General features: G+C 42.0%; 1 protein-coding gene across 3 annotated transcripts in view; it reads left to right on the top strand.

The window, feature by feature from the left end:
* The first annotated feature begins 11,241 nt into the window (after positions 1 to 11,241).
* ANO9 (anoctamin 9) overlaps positions 11,242 to 20,365 on the top strand; it is an 80,838-nt gene continuing 71,714 nt past the window's right edge. For all 3 annotated transcript variants that reach the window (XM_072118116.1, XM_072118117.1, XM_072118119.1), the window contains exon 1: positions 11,242 to 11,597. In XM_072118116.1, coding sequence (XP_071974217.1) covers positions 11,592 to 11,597 — 6 coding nt within the window. In that variant the 5' untranslated portion in view covers positions 11,242 to 11,591. The remainder of the gene's footprint in view (positions 11,598 to 20,365) is intronic.

Consider the following 20,365-nt stretch of genomic DNA (forward strand, 5'->3'; position numbering starts at 1 on the left):
TTATCTTTGTTTTTAGAGGCAGGTGAGTCTGTTGGTTTTTTGAGACTTTTGTCTGAAAAGTCACACAAAAGTCCCAGATTTTTAGGCGACCCTTTGTCTATGCCTGCTCTGGACTGCAGTTTATTTTAACGATCGCCCCAAAATTTGTGACTTTTTCAGATGACTACCGGTTATACAAATTAAATAGCTCAGACACTTTAAATGCCTAACATTAAAACCATAAATAACCTTAAATGACCATATAAATGAATAACCACAGAGGCATCATGTTAGATGAAAATGGTCACATCTTGTTTTATTTAACTCCTCAACAACATAGTAATAATAGTATCAGTGGTAGGTAAATCACCTGTAAATAAAGGTAAGGCTTGTAACGATGTTCATATAAACCGATCACCAGGATCCCTAGGCGTGTCTGGACTCCCGAATGGCAAGTCGGTCATTTAAATTTGACTTTCCGCCAGCTGTGACTTCAACCATATGACTGGAATGAAAAACAAGAAAAAGATCAAAGATCCAAAGGGCAGGGAAAGTCAGAAGCAGAAGACTTATAACAGGTATGGGAGGGATGGGGAGGTACATGCCAGATGCAACCTGACGACTAAACCCACTCCCCTACTAGCTAAACTTAAAGTGCACCGTACCCCCTTAAAGCACGCCTAACATCCCTACTTACCGCCATCCGTCTATGGGTACCCTCTATTCAGTGGCGAGGGTACCCTGCATGCAGAGCAGTGTAAAACTCTGTTAGGACGAACTTTGCAAATAAGTTTAAAAGTTCCAAATTTGGATGCAATTATGCTAAAAAGGCACAAAAAAAAGAGGAGAAAAAAAAAAAAAAGTTTGATAAATCGCCCCCATTGTGTATTGATGCTTTAGTACCACCGTAATGAATTAATCAGTTGAATCCTCCCTAACGAACAACAAATGACTTGGACAGGTCAATAATGATAATGGAGCCTGGAAAACCCCTTGGCCATTTTGCACCTTCCTGGCACGGCCCTTTTTAGAAATCTGCCCTGTGGTCATAACTTATTTGCCCCTACAGGTGTTTGATTCAATTATACTCCAAAAAGGTGAAAATTTTCCCAAAAAAGATATTTACTACTACTCCTAATTTTTGCAAGCCTCCCTACCGGAGGATCGGAACCTCCCTGGTTTGGTTGGTAGTACCCTCCCGCCGTGTCAGGAAGGGGTTAATATGTGGAGATACACTATCCAGGGACGTAACTTTAGAAGGTGCAGAGGTTGCGATCGCACCTGGGCCCAAGAGGTTTCGAGGGCCCTTATTGTGTCACTTTCCCATATGATAAGACTATTACTATAAACCATACATTATAGTCGGGGGCCCGGCACAGACTTTGTACTGGGGCCCATCAGCTTCTAGTTATGCCACTGACACTATCTCAGATACAATGGGGGGCATTTATTAATCACTTTCCGACAGTTTTTTGGTGTGTAGGAGACTTCTGTAGTCACACAGCAGCAGATAGAGAGCAGTACCACATAACATCTCCCTCCTTTTCCAGAGTGAGCAGGGAGCAGCAGCCCACCCCTCCCATGTGAAACCTGGTATCTAAACAACTCATTACACATAGGTAATCAAGATAATAGCAAGGTTGTTCTCCATCCCAAGAGCAACTGATTTGTAAAAGAAATATATATATATATAGAAATTTTTGGCACGTCCGTGTCATGGAAGCCTTTATTCTGTATGTCAGGAGAACCATCGGAATGTTAGAGAATGGGATAAACAGTTGCCAATTTTTTTCTTATCTTAGTGTTCAATAGAATCAATCAATACAGTGGACACCCGGGGAGCAAACTGAAAAAGAAATGTGACTGGAGAAATTTAACACTTGAAATGGGTAGTCCAATAGTTAAATTAAATCTTAGAAATAGGTCATTAAAGGGGTTGTCCGAGAGCTATAAAAATTGACAAAAGGTGGCCGGAGGGGGCTGCTTAAAAAAAATAAAGAACTACTTACTTTCCAGTGCCCCCCGGTGTTCCACGCTGCTGACGCTCCAGTCCAAGTGCCATGTAAACAAACATGGCCGCCGGAGCAGCGCTGCACTCAGCTTCCGGCCGGCCGTGGCCGGGCACGCCTTTCCGTCCCTATTCACAGCATTGTGAATGCGGGCCGAAAGGTTGTTGGGTCCGTCCGGAAGCGGAGTCCAGCCCTGCTTCGGCGGCCATGTTTGTTTACATGGTGCCTGGACCGGAGCAACAGCACCGCGGTACACCGGAGGGCACCAGAAGGTAAGTAGTTCTTTATTTTTTTAAGCAGCCCCCTCCGGACACCTTTAGTTAATTTTCATAACTCTCTGACAACCCCTTTAACTTGAGATTGGTGGAAGTACAACATCTGGACCCCACAACAATTGTAGTTTGAAGTCGGTGTGTAATGGCGTGACTGCAGATCAGCTCCCATGTGTTTGTAGTGACCTGCTTCCAGCGCTGTAAACTTGCTAATATTAGCTGATTCAATAAGTGACTAAGACTCGATGCCCATGGCCAAGCTGATCCTTGTCTTTGAAAAATGGACGTAAATATCCATTTTCACAGCCGATTTGCATCCAAGGAGATGTGTTGCATTCATTTCATATCTATTGAACTTCAAGAGTGTAGCAGACATCCAAGTGCCATCCGTTTTTTCTGCTAACCTTTGACTTCAATTGGCAATGGCTCAGACTAGGACAAGCTGTACTATTAAACAGAAAAGAAACATGGGGGCTTATTTACTAAGGGTCCGCGGATCGCATTTCCGTGGGACTGTTCATGGTATTTGGGTTTCACTGGGACAGGTATTTAGAAGGGGATTGTGACGCACGCGATCTGATTTTGCCGCAGCTGTGCTGGCTTTCATGCGACAGAAATCGGGGGGTCGATCCGACTGATTCGGTCTGAGCGCGGAATTTAAGATTAAAACCATGTCGCAACCAATGCACTTACATGCACCAGGAAGAAGATGGTGAACTCCGGCATACCTGAGCGGGGAAGTGACAGATGCAGAATATCGGGAGCACAATGTCAGTGAATTGCGGCACAATGCATTATCGTCGGACACTGCACTTGCGGGAACTCCTCCGGTTAAGTAAATGCCCCCCATGGTCTGGTAAGGGGAATCTGTCACCAGGGACCTCATTTTCACTAAAGACAGGTTATAGAAACCCATCACACCTCCATTGCAAATCTGCCTTTCTGCTTTCTCTAAGCATTTGCATTAAAATATAAGTGTGTGTTATAACTTACCCTGAACCCTGACAGAATCCTCTGTGTAGTCCCAGGAGTTGGGCTTGGTTTGGATTGATCTTGTATTAAAATTAATGTGCTGTAAATTTTCACTTGGCCCTTTTATTTTACTCTGGTGGGAACAATAATACAAAACAGATATGTGGCCGGGGGGGAGCTGCTTAAAAATAAACTTGTACTTACCTTCGCAGTCCCTCCCGGTGTCCCACATCGTCGTGTCTTCTGTTTGTTTACAGGGGGACAAAAGCTGTGCTCAGACCAGCTTCTAGCCGAGGTCCCCACACCCACCTGTCCCCATATCTCAGCACCTGATACAGCGCTGGAAATGGTGTCGGATGAGCGTGGCCAGCTATATTGGCAGTCCAGAAGCTGGCACGAGAGCAACATATGCACCCCTGTAAACAAACAGGGGTACTGCCCATAATGACGGTAGCACGGGACACCAGGAGGGACAGCAGAGGTAAGTACAAATCTATTTTATAGGCTACTGGGGTGTGGAGTGCGGCGATAGTGGGACTTACCGGCTATGGAGAGGGCTCAGCCCGTAAGCCCCCTCCATTTACCCGCAGCTGACACGTGACATACTACTACGTCACGTATTAGTTAGGGGTTAAAGTATCTACAGTGAGGTCAACAGCTGACATCTTTATCATGTAAAAGTCACAACACACCCTCTATGGAGAGCAACATGGAGAGGCTGGAGCTACAAATTTGTCGATACAAATAGCCACCATATTGTCACCCTATATGCTCACTTGTTATGTTTAAATATATATTATATATGACACACCAGGAATATCACACTTACAGCACAACTTTTGCTTCACATTTATGTGGGCCATGTGTATTATATTTTTATGGTGATATTAATATTACTGATGTTCAGAGTAGGATAAAGGTCCCATCCAGGTCAACATCTGCAAAGAGTTTGTATGTTCTCTCCATGTTTGCGTGAGTTTCCTCCGGTTTCCTCCCACACTCCAAAACATATTGGTAGGTTGATTCGATTGTGAGCCCCATGGGGACAGGGACCAATTTGGCAAGTTCTGTGTAGCGCTGCATAATCTGTGTGCGCTATATAAATAAAGAATTATTATTATTACAATTAAGGTTGTTCTTTATACCTTATATTGGCATTTGTATAGGCACAATTCATTGCATCATACATTTGCAGGCTGGGGATATCCCCTGTGATGCCTGAGAAATGCATGGAGGAGATAGTTTCAGATTGTATGGGGCAAAGTACATGTTATTCTGGTGTGGATGACACTACATTTTCCAGTAACTTTCTGTTTTACTGCTTCTTCCTATCATAAATGTGGCCAATAAATAATTTATAGCTGAGTGTCACCTGTTCAGATAAGATAACATTGCTGACGAACAGACTGATGGTTTATTATTTATGTGTTATATAGTTTATGTACAGTGGGGGGAAAGGATTTAATCAGCCGCTGATTGAGCAAGTTCTCCCACTTAAAAAGATGAGAGACCTGTGATTGACATCATAGATGATCTCAACTATGATAAACAAAATGGGAAAACAATTAAATTAATTTGCACTTTGGGGCACATTTTCTTACCCGGTTCTGTCCGATCCCGCGGTGCGTTGTCCAACGAGGATTTGGGTCTGCCATGATTCACTAAGCTTGTGCGCCCGAGTTCCTGCATCCGTTGTTTCTGCCCCGAGGTCCGCCGGAGTTCACCTGCTTCTTCCTGGTGCATGATTTTGCGACACAAATACTTTTTTAAATTCCGCTGTTTGTCCGCCCCGATTTCTGTCGGATGCAAGATGGCATGCGCCAAAATCCCGGGGCAATTCTGTGCAAAACAGAAATTCGACGAAAATGCGTCCGACGGACCCTTAGTAAATGCAGGAGAAAAAGCAGCGGGTCCATGGGTAAGTTAACTTTCCAGTGAGCATGGATATGGTCTTTGATTGATTGCCAGTAATTTTGCAAGTGATCGCATTGCCATAGGCCATGCCAAAGGTCTTTATTTGGTTCTAAACACTTCGGACATGCTGTTAGCCTATCAGGTTTTGAAGGTGTCCTGGATATGTTAAAGCTATAATATGCATGATGTAAAATCCTGAAGAAGGTTTCCCTCCATTTTTCGCTCGCCACACACTTTCTAACTTTGGCCCATCCCTTCATGCTACCCTCATAGACTTCCCTCTCCGGGAACTTTCTGGCCTAGCATTTTCCAACGTGCAATTGCGTCCCTTTAAGCAGCTGTGATTTTATACTTGTGTATAATGAGGAGATAGAACGAGCACTCTGTGGGGTGCCCATAAAAGATGTAAAGGAAGTCTCAGTTATGTCAGCTACTCTTTCCCTGAGAAAATGGTGTAGTTGGTGGTATGTGAATGTGACGCACCCTGTTGGTGTGTACTTTTCCTGCAGCTCCTGTTCCGTCAACCATCGCGATTCAGTCCCGTGAAGTAGGTCGCCTACCTTCTTAATTCCCTTTTCTTTCCATGGCCTGTATAGGGCAATTTCAGTGCCTGGAGTAAATTCTTTGTGTCCCCAAAGGGGCATATACTTAGAGAGGAGGAAGGGGAGAGAATATAGTTTGCGCACTTCTTTCCACGCTATCAATGTGTCTCTCAATACTATCGAGGCCTTTGCCATTGTGGGCCACTTATTGTATCTTGTGTGTAGAAGTGACACTAAGTTATGTGGCACTGCGAGTGCTGATTCTAGATCCACGTTGGAAAATTTGTTCGTGGTGTGAACCCAATCTGTTACGTGGCGGAAGAGGCTTGCCAAATTATAACCGCGGATGTTGGGCAGATTAACTGCCTTAACCTCTTAATGACTGCCCTGACGGCTTTTTGCGGCGGTCATTAAGGGTACTTTTTCTGAAGCAATACCTCTCTACGGCGGCGCGTCAGAAGAAGATTGTGGGACATCGGGTCTAACACTTTGTGGGTGTTTAACCCCTTACACACCGCGGTTAAGCATGACCGTTGCATGTAAGTTTGTCCCCTGTGGATCGGACCACACCAGTGTGCTTACAGGGGGATCAGAACCATCCTGCGGCAGCCCCGGGGTTCATTGTGTACCCAGAGGCTGCCGGCTCCTCTTCGCGCCGGGTTCCGCCTCCTGGCAAGACCTGGCTGTAAGTAACTGAGCATGCACAGCACAGCATGCTCAATTACTTTCATTATACACTGCATTCGGATTAACGCTTGTTCAAGTCCAAGTCTGGAAAATTAAAAAAATTTCAAAAAAAGTAAAAATCATTTTATGATAAATTAATAAAATAAAAGTCCCCTAATCAGCCCAATTTAATATAAAATCCAAATAAAGTATATAAAACACCAAAAAAAGTACACATTTGGTACCACCGCGTCCGTATCAATCTGTACAATAAATCCAAAACAATATTTAACCTGCATAGTGAACAATGTTAACGAAAAAACACAAAAAACTTCCCGTAATATACAATTTTTAATCAAGTTACCCTCACAAAAGATGTTCTAAAAGTGATCAAAAAAAGTTACGCGCCCTATTATGATAAGACTGAAAAGAACAACATTTTTCGCAAAAAATAAGCCTTCAACCAGATCTGTCAACAGAAAAATACAGAAGTTATTTTAGTAAAACTAAACAACTGAAAAGTTGTTGGTAGTAAAAAAAAAATGCAATTTTCTCCAATATTTTTTTTGCTCAGTAAAATTGAGCAAAGATAAGAAAAACTATATAAATGAGGGATCACCGTAATCATAGTGAACCAGAGAATAAAGATAAAATATTATTTTTATGTTATAGTGAGCGGGGAAAAAAAAGTGCTAAAAATCCAATATAAAAATTTTGTTTGCGTTCCCCTTGAAATAGTACCTAAAATCTCATGAATAAGCTTAAGACCCCCCAAAATTAATTATCTATACATTGTATCTCATCCTGCAAATAATAAGCCCTCAAATGTCTGCATTACCTTAAAAATTCAAATTTTATAGCTTGTACAATGTAACAATACAAATCTACTCTGAATGGCGCTGCTTTATTCCTATGGCCAGCTGTGCGCCCATACAGCAGTTTACCATCACATATGGGGTATCAGTAATTGGGAGAAATTGGGCATCAAACTGTCAGTTTTGGCCTATATGAATGTATTTTCCAAAAAAAATTCAAAGATTTCTAAATCGCACTTCCATTTTGTTTTGACCCATGTGAAACACTTAAAGGGTAAATAGACTTAATAGAAGTTGTTTTACGTACGTTGAGGGGTGACATTTCTAGTGGGGTAATTTATGGGGTTTTACTATTATTTAGGCCTTTCGAAATCACTTGAAAGCTGAGTTGTCCCTCAAAATGTGAGTGTGGTCGATTTTCGTGAAAATTAGAAAAATCGCACCTAAAGTTCTGTGCCTCAACATGCTATAAAAATGAGAGGACACATAAAATATCATTCCAACATAAAGAAGACATTCCATAAATGTTAGTTATATAGCTCTTGGGGTAGCTTAACTATCTGCCTGGAAGGCAGAACATTTCAAACTTTGGAAATGAAGAATTTTTCAGAAATTTTGACAAATTTCTATTTTTTTTCAGAATGAAACGCAAAACGTATCACTTAAATTTTACAACTAACATAAAGTACAATGGGGCAGATGTATTATCGTATCTGCGCCTAAAAAATATTGGGATCTTTCGTTTTTTGTGATGCAGAATTGTTGCAAATCATTTATAATCTGTTTGCGCCAGAAAGAACTGATGTTTCCGACTATCTCGATTCCTCCTTCTTTTATTTGGCGCAAGTGGGCGTTGCCTAGCTTTTCCACATTATCCGTCACATTTATGTGTATTTTGTTGGCATTTTTAGGCGCAATTTTTGGCGCACAATAGACCAGGAAAAAGTGGTCAGAGAGCAAAATGAAGACACAGTCCATGTAAGCTTTTGGCGCACATCTCATTGATGTTGGCATTTTTATTGCGCCCGACTGATTATTACCATCTACCCATTATTTACTTACAGCCGTGCGCCACTTTAAAACATCGGGCTGTGCTTTCCGGAGACTGATATCCGATGCCAACAGTCGTGCTTGTGCCAGAATTAGTAAATCCCCCTCCAATGTATCTTGAGAAAATAATCTTAAAATCACCTGGACATGTTAAAGTGTTCTGAAGTTATAACCAATTATCGTGACACATGCAGATTCGAAAAATCAAATCTGGTCATTAAGCTGAAAACAAGTGTCGGTGATAAGGACTTAAGCATTGATGACGTAGCCTTGCGTGATCTAAAAGACTGACCATGGTCATATGCCTCTGGCTTTACTCATTCAGCATTCCCAATCAGACCAGACCTGATCATACGGATGCAGATTCACAATCCCTCTGGATTCTGCTGCAGAATGTACAAAGGATTTCTTAAATTAGGAGAAGAGATCTGTGTTCTCTTCAAAAAATATACACAAGAAGAATTAAAGGAATACTCTAGTTTTACTTAAAGGGCACCTACCACCCCGATTCTACCTATAAAGGTAGAAGGGGTGGTAGGTGGATGGACGGCTACTCCACGCCCCAGTAGCCGCATAAAAAAATTAGCATATACATGCAATAAAGTTTTCTAAAAGACACCCGGGACGTGAGGATTAGCCCAAAAAAGGGCTATCCTCACGTCCCATCCATCCACCTACCACCCGTTCTACCTTTACAGGTAGAATCGGGGTGGTAGGTGCCCTTTAATGCAGGGCCTGAAGGGAGGAACATGACTCTAGGTTCTAGCAAGCTTCTAGGGATACAGTGCCTACAAGTAGTATTCAACCCCCTGCAGATTTATCAGGTTTGATAAGAAGCAAATAAGTTAGAGCCTTCAAACTTCAAACAAGAGCAGGATTTATTAACAGATGCATAAATCTTACAAACCAAAAAGTTATGTTGCTTAGTTATATTTTAATAAATTTTAAACATAAAAGTGTGGGTCAATTATTATTCAACCCCTAGGTTTAATATTTTGTGGAATAACCCTTGTTTGCAATTACAGATAATAATCGTCTTTTATAAGACCTGATCAGGCTGGCACAGGTCTCTGGAGTTATCATGGCCCACTCCTCCATGTAGATCTTCTCCAAGTTATCTAGGTTCTTTGGGTGTCTCATGTGGACTTTAATCTTGAGCTCCTTCCACAAGTTTTCAATTCGGTTAAGGTCAGGAGACTGACTAGGCTACTGCAACACCTTGATTTTTTCCCTCTTTAACCAGGCCTTGGTTTTCTTGGCTGTGTGCTTTGGGTCATTGTCTTGTTGGAAGACGCATCTTAAGATCCTTGATGGAGGAGCGGAGGTTCTTGGCCAAAATCTCCAAGTAGGCCGTGCTATCCGTCTTCCCATGGATGCGGACCAGATGGCCAGGTCCCTTGGCTGAGAAGCAGCCCCACAGCATGATGCTGCCACCACCATGCTTGACTGTAGGGATGGTATTCTTGGGGTCGTATGCAGTGCCATCCAGTCTCCAAACGTCACGTGTGTGGTTGGCACCAAAGATCTCGATCTTGGTCTCATCCGACCAGAGAACCGTGAACCAGTCTGTCTAAGAGTCCTCCAAGTGATCATGAGCAAACTGTAAACGAGCCTTCACATGACACTTTGAAAGTAAAGGTACCTTATGTGCTCATCTGGAACGGAGACCATTGCGGTGGAGTATGTTACTTATAGTATTGACTGAAACCAATGTCCCCACTGCCATGAGATCTTCCCGGAGCTCCTTCCTTGTTGTCCTTGGGTTAGCCTTGACTCTTCGGACAAGCCTGACCTTGGCACGGGAGGAAACTTTCAAAGGCTGTCTAGGCCGTGGAAGGCTAACAGTAGTTCCATAAGCCTTCCACTTCCGGATGATGCTCCCAACAGTGGAGACAGATAGGCCCAACTCCTTGGGTTTTGTACCCCTTGCCAGCCTTGTGACCCTCCACGATTTGTCTCTAATGGCCTTGGAATGCTCCTTTGTTTTTCCCATGTTGACCATGTATGAGTGCTGTTCACAAGTTTGGGGAGGGTCTTAAATAGTCAGAAAAGGCTGGAAAAACAGATAATTAATCCAAACATGTGAAGCTCATTTTCTTTGTGCCTGAACTACTTCTTAATACTTTAGGGGAACCAAACAGAATTCTGGTGGTTTGAGGGGTTGAATAATAATTGACACACACTTTTATGTTTAAAATTTATTAAAATTTAACTGAGCAACATAACTTTTTGGTTTGTAAGATTTATGCATCTCTTAATAAATCCTGCTCTTGTTTGAAGTTTGAAGGCTCTAACTTATTTGCTTCTTATCAAACCTGCTAAATCTGCAGGGGGTTGAATACTACTTGTAGGCACTGTACAATGAGTATAAGTCCTGTTCCTCCCTTCAGGTCCCTGCAGTGTCATTCCTCCCTGTAATTACCATTCAAATCTCTCCCCTATTTGCACATTAATTGCAAATCATTCGGAGACAGAGGCGACAGGCCAGCAAATATCTCAAATACTAAAACCTTTGATGATAGTGAATGCCCCCAGAGTGACTGATAACAGAAACTGATATTGTTGACTCATCATTTTCTCACACATATAATTGAATTTGACTATATTTATGTTGCACACAAAATATGTAACCTCACCCCGGGCAATAGTGTATCCTATACCATGCGAGTAGTAGAATTTTTATATGTGCTTACAGGTTATACAAGTAGAAGTTCCCAAACAGTGAGAAAAAAACAACTCAGAAATGCAAAAATGCATAAAAGTAAGATAAAAAATAAAAGTAAAATTCCAAACATATACAAAATTGTCATGAAAGTCAAAACTATCTAAAATGTATTGCTTGGAGATTTTGGACTTTCTGGTGAGAGATTCTTTCAGATAAGCTAAAAAACGAATGATATGTGTAGATATACGTGCGGCGTATCAAGAGTTAATAGTGAACCATGGAGGAGGAGGCATAGATCCTTGTCCTTAGATTCTGGGAGTGTTCCTTGTGTGTTTCACCTACTGTAGACACCTATGTCTCCTCCACCTACAGCCTAGGGCTCACAGGGAGGAGAATCAACAATCACGGAAGTCTCTGACCGGCCTGGCCTGGAGGACTGTCAGAACTAGGCACATTCATGGTTTATCATTGATCTTCAATACTTTTTTGGAGGTATCTGGTCTGTACTGGAGCACCAACAACTTCACATTCCTGTGGACATAGGAGTGTGGGCAGGATGGTGAGAAGCAGTGAAGAGATCTCAGATACTACAGACATGTAAAAGAAGCCATCGCTCTATAGTTGAGTGGGAGTCAAACATTCTAGATCTCAGGTATTTCCTGGAGAAGCTCCAGAAGAACTGAACACCTGGACACTGACACAGCAAGATGCAGGTAAGAGAATACAGCGCCTCACCTGGGCTGGACTATACAAAGTCAATACAAAGAGCCGTGTTCACACTTTGCAGTTTTTCAGGTGTCGTTTACACTTGGGGGAACAAAATGAAAGGTAAAAAGTATTATGGCTGGAGACGCACAACTTTTGTGGAAGTTTTGGAGCCAAAGCAAAAGACAATATATATATAAAAAAGAGAGTAAAATTTTCACTCCTATATGACTTATATTTTTTGCTGTTGGGTACACTTTGGCCGTGTTCACACATAGCGTTTAAGTGGAGTTTTGAAAATGCATCGAACAGACTCTGCTGCGATCACCTATGGAAGTAAGATAGAATTGTACATCGTATTTAGTAAATGTGATGTTCAATAGGTGATCACAGAAGGAGTATTTTCGCAAACCCCATGGGGCTCATTTACTAAGGGTCGCACGCTGCACTTTCGTCTGACGGTGCAGCTTTTTTGGGGCTAAAATGGCTTGCACATGTATTTAAAGGAAACCTACCACTTGTAGTGGCAGGTTTCTGATGGAAATACCGGGCACCAGCTCAGTGTGAGCTGGTGCCGGAGCTTATTTTTGTTAGTGTTTTAAACCGCGGTACCGCGGTTTAAAACACTTTTTAAACTTTATAGCTGGCGCAGGGAGGTAAGCGCCGAGCGCGTACCTCCCTGCGCCGGCTATAAAGTTTAAAAAGTGTTTTAAACCACGGTACCGCGGTTTAAAACACTAACAAAAATAAGCTCCGGCACCAGCTCACCCTGAGCTGGTGCCCGGTATTTCCATCAGAAACCTGCCACTACAAGTGGTAGGTTTCCTTTAAGAAGTGTGTACTTTGCGAGACCCTTTTTTGGCGCAGCTGCGCTGATCTCCTTGCAACACAAATTAGGGACGTGTTGTCGGACGGTCCGACTGATTAGGATTGAGCGCGGGATTTAACTTTCAAATTGGTTGAATGGTGAACTTTGTCGGACCTGAGCAGGGAAGCAACACATTCATGATATCGGGCGCACAATCGTAGTGAATCGGGGCACACTGCATTATAATCGGACAATGCACTTTCTGTGAATTCCAGTGAGCCTTTAAGAAAATGTTCCCCTATGTGTGAACGCAACCGAAGTGTACCCAAGTGATACAGGAGTATGTTTCATTGGAAACACATATATCTTTTTGAGGACTGTTTGACCTTTTGATCACTTTTTATAAAAAATGTTATGTGTTGCAAAACGGCAAAAAATGTGGTGTTTCGAACATTGGACGCTATTTTCTGTTACACGGTTGAATGTTAGGATTAACCATTTTATGTTAATAGATCAGACATTTTGGGATGCGGTGATACCTAACATGTTTATGATTTTACTGTTTCTTTTTGTATCAGGTCTAGGAAAAGTGGGGTGATTGTTAATTTTTGGGCTTTTTTTATACTATTTTTCAGACCCCCTAGGGTACTTAAACCCTCTAGGAAACTTTAACCCTTTCTCTGATTGATCCTACCATATACTGCCATATTAAAGTATTTTAAAGTGATTGTTCTGCCAGTATAAGAATATGGGTACATTTAGCATATAATCAGGAGCTTGGTGTATATGCTGAACCTGTCACCAAAAATATGTTCGGGAGGGGCAGCAGCAGACTTAAAATGACAGGTTGGTGACAGGTTCCCTTTAAGACATGCACAATATTTTATTATTACAGGCAGTCCCCGGGTTACATACAAGATAGGGTCTGTAGGTTTGTTCTTAAAGGGGTTGTGTCACCATTGCACATTGCTGTAATTGGGTCCAATGCATTGTTAAAAGTACTTTCACCATTTACACTTATTACAAAATCTGCAGGCTTACTGAGATAACTCCTTTTGTTCTGGTTGCTGGCGCCCCCCAGTGGTAGCTGTGTCCCGTCCTGAGCAACAGCTGATCTGGCCGAGTCTGCGCACAGGGAGTCAGTCAGCTGTTCTCCACTACAGATCACTCCACGGGCTCACAGCTCCTCCTCACACTGAGAGATCACCTGATACACTGCAGCCAATAGGAGGTGAGAGAGGAGGAGGGGCAGAGATTGTGCTGTGATGGCCACTGCTCACCAGCTACACAGGAGCCTACAGCAGCAGATACAAGGTAACTGCAGCCAGACATGTCTGCTCAGAGGAGTCCTCTCCCAACATGGATCATAGCAATGTATCAGCCCTTTCCTCCCTCCACCATTAGTCAGGTCACACAGGAGGCTGCAGAGATAACACAAGTAACAGGCTGAGCTCTGATCTCTCCTGATGCAGTCCTCCTCCTGTACTCTCCTCCATGCACTGTCCCTCCATGTTACACTGCTGTCCTGCAAAGGGGCCCCTGTGCCTGACTAGCAGGGAAGTCGCTAAACATCAGCAACATGTGAGAAGCTGTCATCTATCTATCTCCTATCTATCTATCTATCTATCTATCTATCTATCACATATCCATCTATCTATCACATATCTATCACATATCCATCTATCTATCTATCTATCTATCTATCTATCACATATCCATCTATCTATCACATATCCATCTATCTATCTATCTATCACATATCTATCTATCTATCTATCTATCTATCACATATCTATCTATCTATCTATCTATCTATCTATCTATCTATCTATCTATCACATATCTATCTATCTATCACATATCTATCACATATCCATCTATCTATCTATCTATCTATCTATCTATCTATCTATCACATATCTATCTATCTATCTATCTATCTATCTATCTATCTATCACATATCTATCTATTTAGTGATTTGGTTGCAATTCCTTACAAAATACACAGAAAGAGATTCAATCAATATGCAAAAATACAAAAGTTTATTAGTAAAAGTCATAAAAACAACTATTGCACCTAATTTTGTACAATCAATGCATAAAAGAAGAGCAAAACAATGTATTCTCAAAGCATCATGGTCGGTCAGGCGGACAGTAAAGTGTAAATATGTCGGAGGTCTAGAAAAATGCAGGGACAGCAAACTCCATGCGTATCCTCACTTCAAAGTGACTTCCTCAGGGGTAAGTGTCACTTTGGAGTGACGATACACGTGGGGTTTGCCTCCCCTGCAACCACCTAGACTTCCGCCATGCATGTCAACCTGACCGACCATGATGCTGTGAGAATACATAGTACATGTGTACTATGTGCAGTGTCCTGTGTAGTGTGCAGGGGGCGCCAGATTCAGGATTTCTGGCGCACGTTCTTCATGAATCTGGTGCCCCCTGCACTGCTTTGACAGACTGCACCAACTTTTTTTGGTGCACTTTTAACATGGGGCGTATGACACATTTCAATTGGACTTCTATTGGATCAGTAAATGCAGGGACTATTTGAGCACAGCAGGTGGAAGGAGACTCTGAAGGCTGAGCGCTCTGTAGCGCTGAGTTGTGCAATAACTGCCGCTGTCAGTGCTGTGCCTGGCTAGGCCCCTCCCACATCTGCTTCTGTGTGGAACAGAGTAGAGGCTGAACAAGCATCATAATAACAAATAGAAAGGTATCTTTATTTCCAGGTAACCATTACAAATAGATTTTTGAAATATTTTAACCTCTTTGACAGCTTTTTGTAGTCAATTGTTTCGTGGCATAACCCCTTTAAGTTGAATTTGTATGTAAGTCGGAACTGTATACTTTATCATTGTAACCCCCAGCCAGAACTTTTTTGGTCTCTGTGACAATTGGATTGTCATTAGAACCAGGATTAACAATAAATCTTCATTACAGACACCTGTGATAACTGTTATAGCTGTATATTGTAGTCTAAGGCTAAAGTACAGTAAATTGCCAACATCCAGAGGTCCGTTTGTAACTAGGGGTCGTTTGTAAGTCAGGTGTTCTTAAGTAGAGGACCGCCTGTATAATATTATTTTATTAAAATAATTTCTATAAATGTCCAAGGTGGGAAGCAAAAAAGTTGAATACTGTTAGGTAGTTGCACCAAATTGTCCAAAAATGCAAGCCCTCAATCTCTCCCCCAAAATATTGTAAAAAGGATCAAAAACTGGTCTTTATATAATGAACGGCACACTGGTCTTGGCATTCCATAGATGCATCATTAAAGAATTGTAATTTTACATGTTTCTATCAAAACTTTTAGGTAGATTTATCCAGAGGGGAATTTTTTGAAGTCAGGGTCTGCTAGCAGTTATGTATGTACCACTTACCAAATATATCAACTCTTTTGCAATGCCTAATAACTTTAGGGCAATGCTTGAGATCTTACATCATTTTTTTAACTGTTTCTCTACAGAAGTAAAATTCCAACTTTTCTAAATTTCAGTAGTTATTAAGTCTTGTAATAATACTTGACAGCCTCAACACACCTAAGTTTGTATATAAAATGTAAACTACTGCTACAATTTTAAAAGGGAACCTGTCATCAGGAAAGTCATTTTTACATGACAGGTTCCAATAGCCTCTGGCAGGAGAAGAGGACTTTTGCCATTTGTACTGCCCTCCCCCCAGGTACTCGCCACACACTAGGTAATGTTTAAGAAATTATTACAAATCAGATGACCGACAAAGGCGTATTTTAAATCAACATGCCAGAAGCTATTGGAACTGTCATGTAAAAATGATTTTCCTGATGACAGGTTCCCTTTAACTTCTAATAACAAGGGCAGTAAAGCCATAAAACTTTTAAAATCCCCCATAGCTGTAATAATTGATATATGACAGTGAGCTAGGTAGCAGTCCACCCATTTGTAAATTGTAATGGTTAAAGTGGTTGTCCAGAGGCTAAAAAAACAGCCCCACACCTGACCATGGGTTATCTCCGGTATTGCAACTAAGGTTGGATACACATTGGTTTTTTTCCCATTTTTCTCAATAGGCTTATTCACACTTCTTTTTTAGTTCACCGACAGCGGTGTAACTAGAAGCTGATGGGCCCCAGTGCAAAGTCTGTGCCGGGCCCCCGACTATAATGTATGGTGTATACTACTAGTCTTCTCATATAGGAAATTGACACCATAAGGGCCCCTAAACCTCTTGGGCCCTGGTGCCACCACAACTTCTGCACCCCCTCAAGTTACTCCCCTGTTCACTAACAACATTGGGTCAGTGGGAAAAAAACTGAGCCTGTTCTAAACTGATCACTGATTAGTGGAAACTGCCGTGTGAAGAAGCCCATTGAAAGGAACGGTTCTATAAGGCATGAGTGAAAAATTACTGAAGCCAGGAAGAGAAAACCAATCTGTGCATGTCCGTAGGCCACAATGGCTTTAGTGAGAAATCTCTGCCCTAAGCTCCATTCATCTCAACCTCCAGACAGCCCGTTTAACCCTTTCAGCAACAACAAAACTGCTAATTACTTTAATAGTGGATTATGCCTACCAATTACGTGACCATCTAAGCAGGTATGCGGGAAACTTTCTCGCATAAGGATTATTCATTTAGGAAACGTATATACTGCACGTTACCAGCTGACCAATAATATACACACCCAGTAACAAGTCAATAATTACTGTACATGTGGCAGGGAGACACTGGACATTAGTATTTTTATACATTGCACATAAACATAGGAGACTATTCCCATAACCAAAAAAATGGAGGTAAAGGAGATGTATAGGTTTTATGTATTATAAGTAAAATTCACTTAGGGTGAAGGCACACGTGGCATTTTGAACGCCTTTTTGGCCGCTTTTTAAGCAGCCCGTCAAAAAAAGCATGCGTTTTTGACCAGTTTCAATTAAGATAATTGCTCAAACCTGTCAAAAACAGATGCGTTTTCAAAAATGCGTTTCAAAACGCCACGTGTGCCATCATCCTTAAAGGAAACCTACCACCACGGATCTACCTATTAAGGTTTCTCTAATGTATAGTTGCATATATGTCGCATATACGTCCCCATAGACGGAAATGGCGGCACGGGGGTGGTACGGTGCCACACATGTATGGCACCAATCCGCACTGTACACGTGGAAAAGATAGAGCATGCTCTATCTTTCCCGTGTCTGCGGTCGCCCCTATTTTCTATGGAGGGGGGAGGGAGTCACCTCCTCCTCCTCTCCAGCGCACGGTGGTATGCCCGTCTGGCATAATGCCATGTGAATGTACCCTTAGACTGTAAGCTTCTCCGAGCAGGGCCCTCACTATCATTGTTCCATATGACTGTACTCTGTAATGTAATATTATATTTGTATATGTCCCCTTTGAGTTGTAAAGCGCTACGGAATATGATAATGCTATATAAATAAAGATTATTATTATGAGATACCCTATCCCTAAGCCTGGTGTTAATCAGCTGATTGGAGGCAGTGCCCCATGTCACAATCCCACTAAGCCTCTATTAATGAATTATCCTAAGCATAAGTCATCAATCGTTTTAGCCCGGAAAAACCCCTTTTTATATCTTTCCGATTCTATCTCGCAGTTCATAAAACTTAGTTTCATTTTCCAAAGGTAAATTCTTAATCTAAGAATGTATAAAGTTCAACCTTAAGAAGAATGTTAAAGGGCATCTACCACCAAGATGAAAGATTGTAAACCAAGCACGCTGACATACTGGTGTGTGCCCCCTCTGACAAAATCTGTTCTTCTTTCAGCTTCTTTTGCTTTTGTTTTTAAGAAGAAAAGAATTTGAACTTAATGAAAATGTGCCTGGGGGGCTCCAGGTTCCATTAACACCTATGGAGCCTGAAGCACCTCAGGCTAATTTGCATAATTGCAAAAGTTTTTTTTCTGTAAAAACCAGGGAAATGAAGCTAAAAGAAGAGCAGATGCTGTCAGTGGATACACACACCAGTATGTCTGTATGCCAGGTTTATAATCCTTCATCCTGGTGGTAGATGTCCTTTAAGTGCAGAGACTGATTTAGACTGTTCTCAGCATTAAAGTGGTTAATTTGAAGTGTTTTGCCCAACGTTTTAAAACATAACCAATCCCCAGAATATGAGATAACAAGGTGATCGGTAAGGGTCCAACTGCTGGGACCACTACAGGAACGGGATCCCAGGCGATCCAAAAATGGGGGTCTGATTTTGAATAATGGGTGGTGCTGCGGACTAAACATGTGTCCTTCCTTACAGACAGGAAGTCAGCCAACCTTAAAGGGACATGGCCGGATCAACACTTTTTACATTGATCGGATTTGTACTATGTACCAGAGATATACTAATCAGAAAAACATGATTTCTTGAGTAGGAACCACAATACAGCTCTATAGAGCTTGTTATCTCAGATTGATGTGACGAATGTGATGTATCATCTCTACATATTGGATGCCATAGCTGGGAGGAGTACCCTGGGAGAGAAGCATAAGAAAACAGTAACGCATGCCATCTTCTGTAATCAGCTCTATGTCGTGGACATGATATTTAGGCATATCCAGTGGAGGGGAGTACCCCTTAATAGTACACAATGCAAAAAGAAGATGTCCCAGATTTAGGATAGGTTAATGTGATCTCTGGTAAACAGAGAATGACACACTGAATAGACAGCTCCATTCTCCATGTGGTGGCTGAACCAAGTCACTGCAGCTTACCCTTGATTTTAAATTAATAGGCACTGATTTGAAGTAACCGGTTATGACCACTACATAGGGAAAGGAGCTGTCTGCTTCCTATTCCATTGAACAGCTGATGAGTGGGGGCACTGCGTATTGGACACCCACTACTTTATTTCGATATTAATGAATTTTTCTTAGCCATTTGATAAATGTGTTGCAGATTCTATTCTATGGATATGTTTTTTTACCCTGGAAAACCACCTCTGGTGCAGTTTTTCCACTGTAGTAGGTTATAGAATACAACACATAGTCACTGTTCTTGCACAGTGCCAGATCAATATCCAGCATGATAACCCAGGGACACTTACTCATAGATCCAGACGCTGTGACTGTGGTAATCTTCTTATATTTGTTATCCGTGCCCTCCTTCCTTCTTAGATCAACATTTAGAATTATGCTAATGAAGGGCCCTGAATGCTCTGGATTCACAGGCTGTAACAGTAACATTGTGCAGGAGCACGTCTCACCCCCCCCCCCCCCATCTGCTTGGTGTTATCTCACTGCAGAAGAGGAAGTTTCAGCACACATTGCAAAACCCCGTTAATCTGCAGCATGAAGGAGATGTAGTTCCCCCAACAGTCCTCCTTGGTCATTAGCATGATTTTAAAAGTCATTTTAGAAGGAAGGAAGCCATGGATAATAAAAAAAACTGTATATACTTGAGCATAAACGGACCTGAGTATAAGCTGAGACCCCTAATTTTAACACAAAAAACTTGAAAAACCGATTGACTCGAGTATAAGCCGTGGGTGGGAAATGCAGTTTAGTATGTAGTATATAGCCTGCCAGCCCACTGAAGTATATAGCCTGCCAGCCCACTGAAGTATATAGCCTGCCAGCCCCCTGTAGTATACAGCCTGCAAGCCCACTGAAGTATATAGCCTGCCAGCCCACTGAAGTATATAGCCTGCCAGCCCCCTGTAGTATATAGACTGCAAGCCCCCTGTAGTATATAGACTGCCAGCCCCCTGTAGTATATAGACTGCCAGCCCCCTGTAGTATACAGTCATCATACGAGGCATGGAAGAGGCAACTCCTCTTCTATCTTCATGTTTGTGGCGGGTCCACAACAGCGCCTTTTCTTTCTTCAGGCCGACGCAACTGTGATGTCAGCCGCACAACTGTGATGTCAGCCGAAAACATGGCTTATACTTGGGTATATACGGTAAGAAGATTACCATAGTCACAGTGCCTGGATGTATGGGCAAGTGTCCCTGGTGTATCATGCTTTTCAC

The sequence above is a fragment of the Engystomops pustulosus genome, chromosome 7 (assembly GCF_040894005.1).
Source record: "Engystomops pustulosus chromosome 7, aEngPut4.maternal, whole genome shotgun sequence".
In the NCBI taxonomy this organism is placed as follows: domain Eukaryota; kingdom Metazoa; phylum Chordata; class Amphibia; order Anura; family Leptodactylidae; genus Engystomops; species Engystomops pustulosus.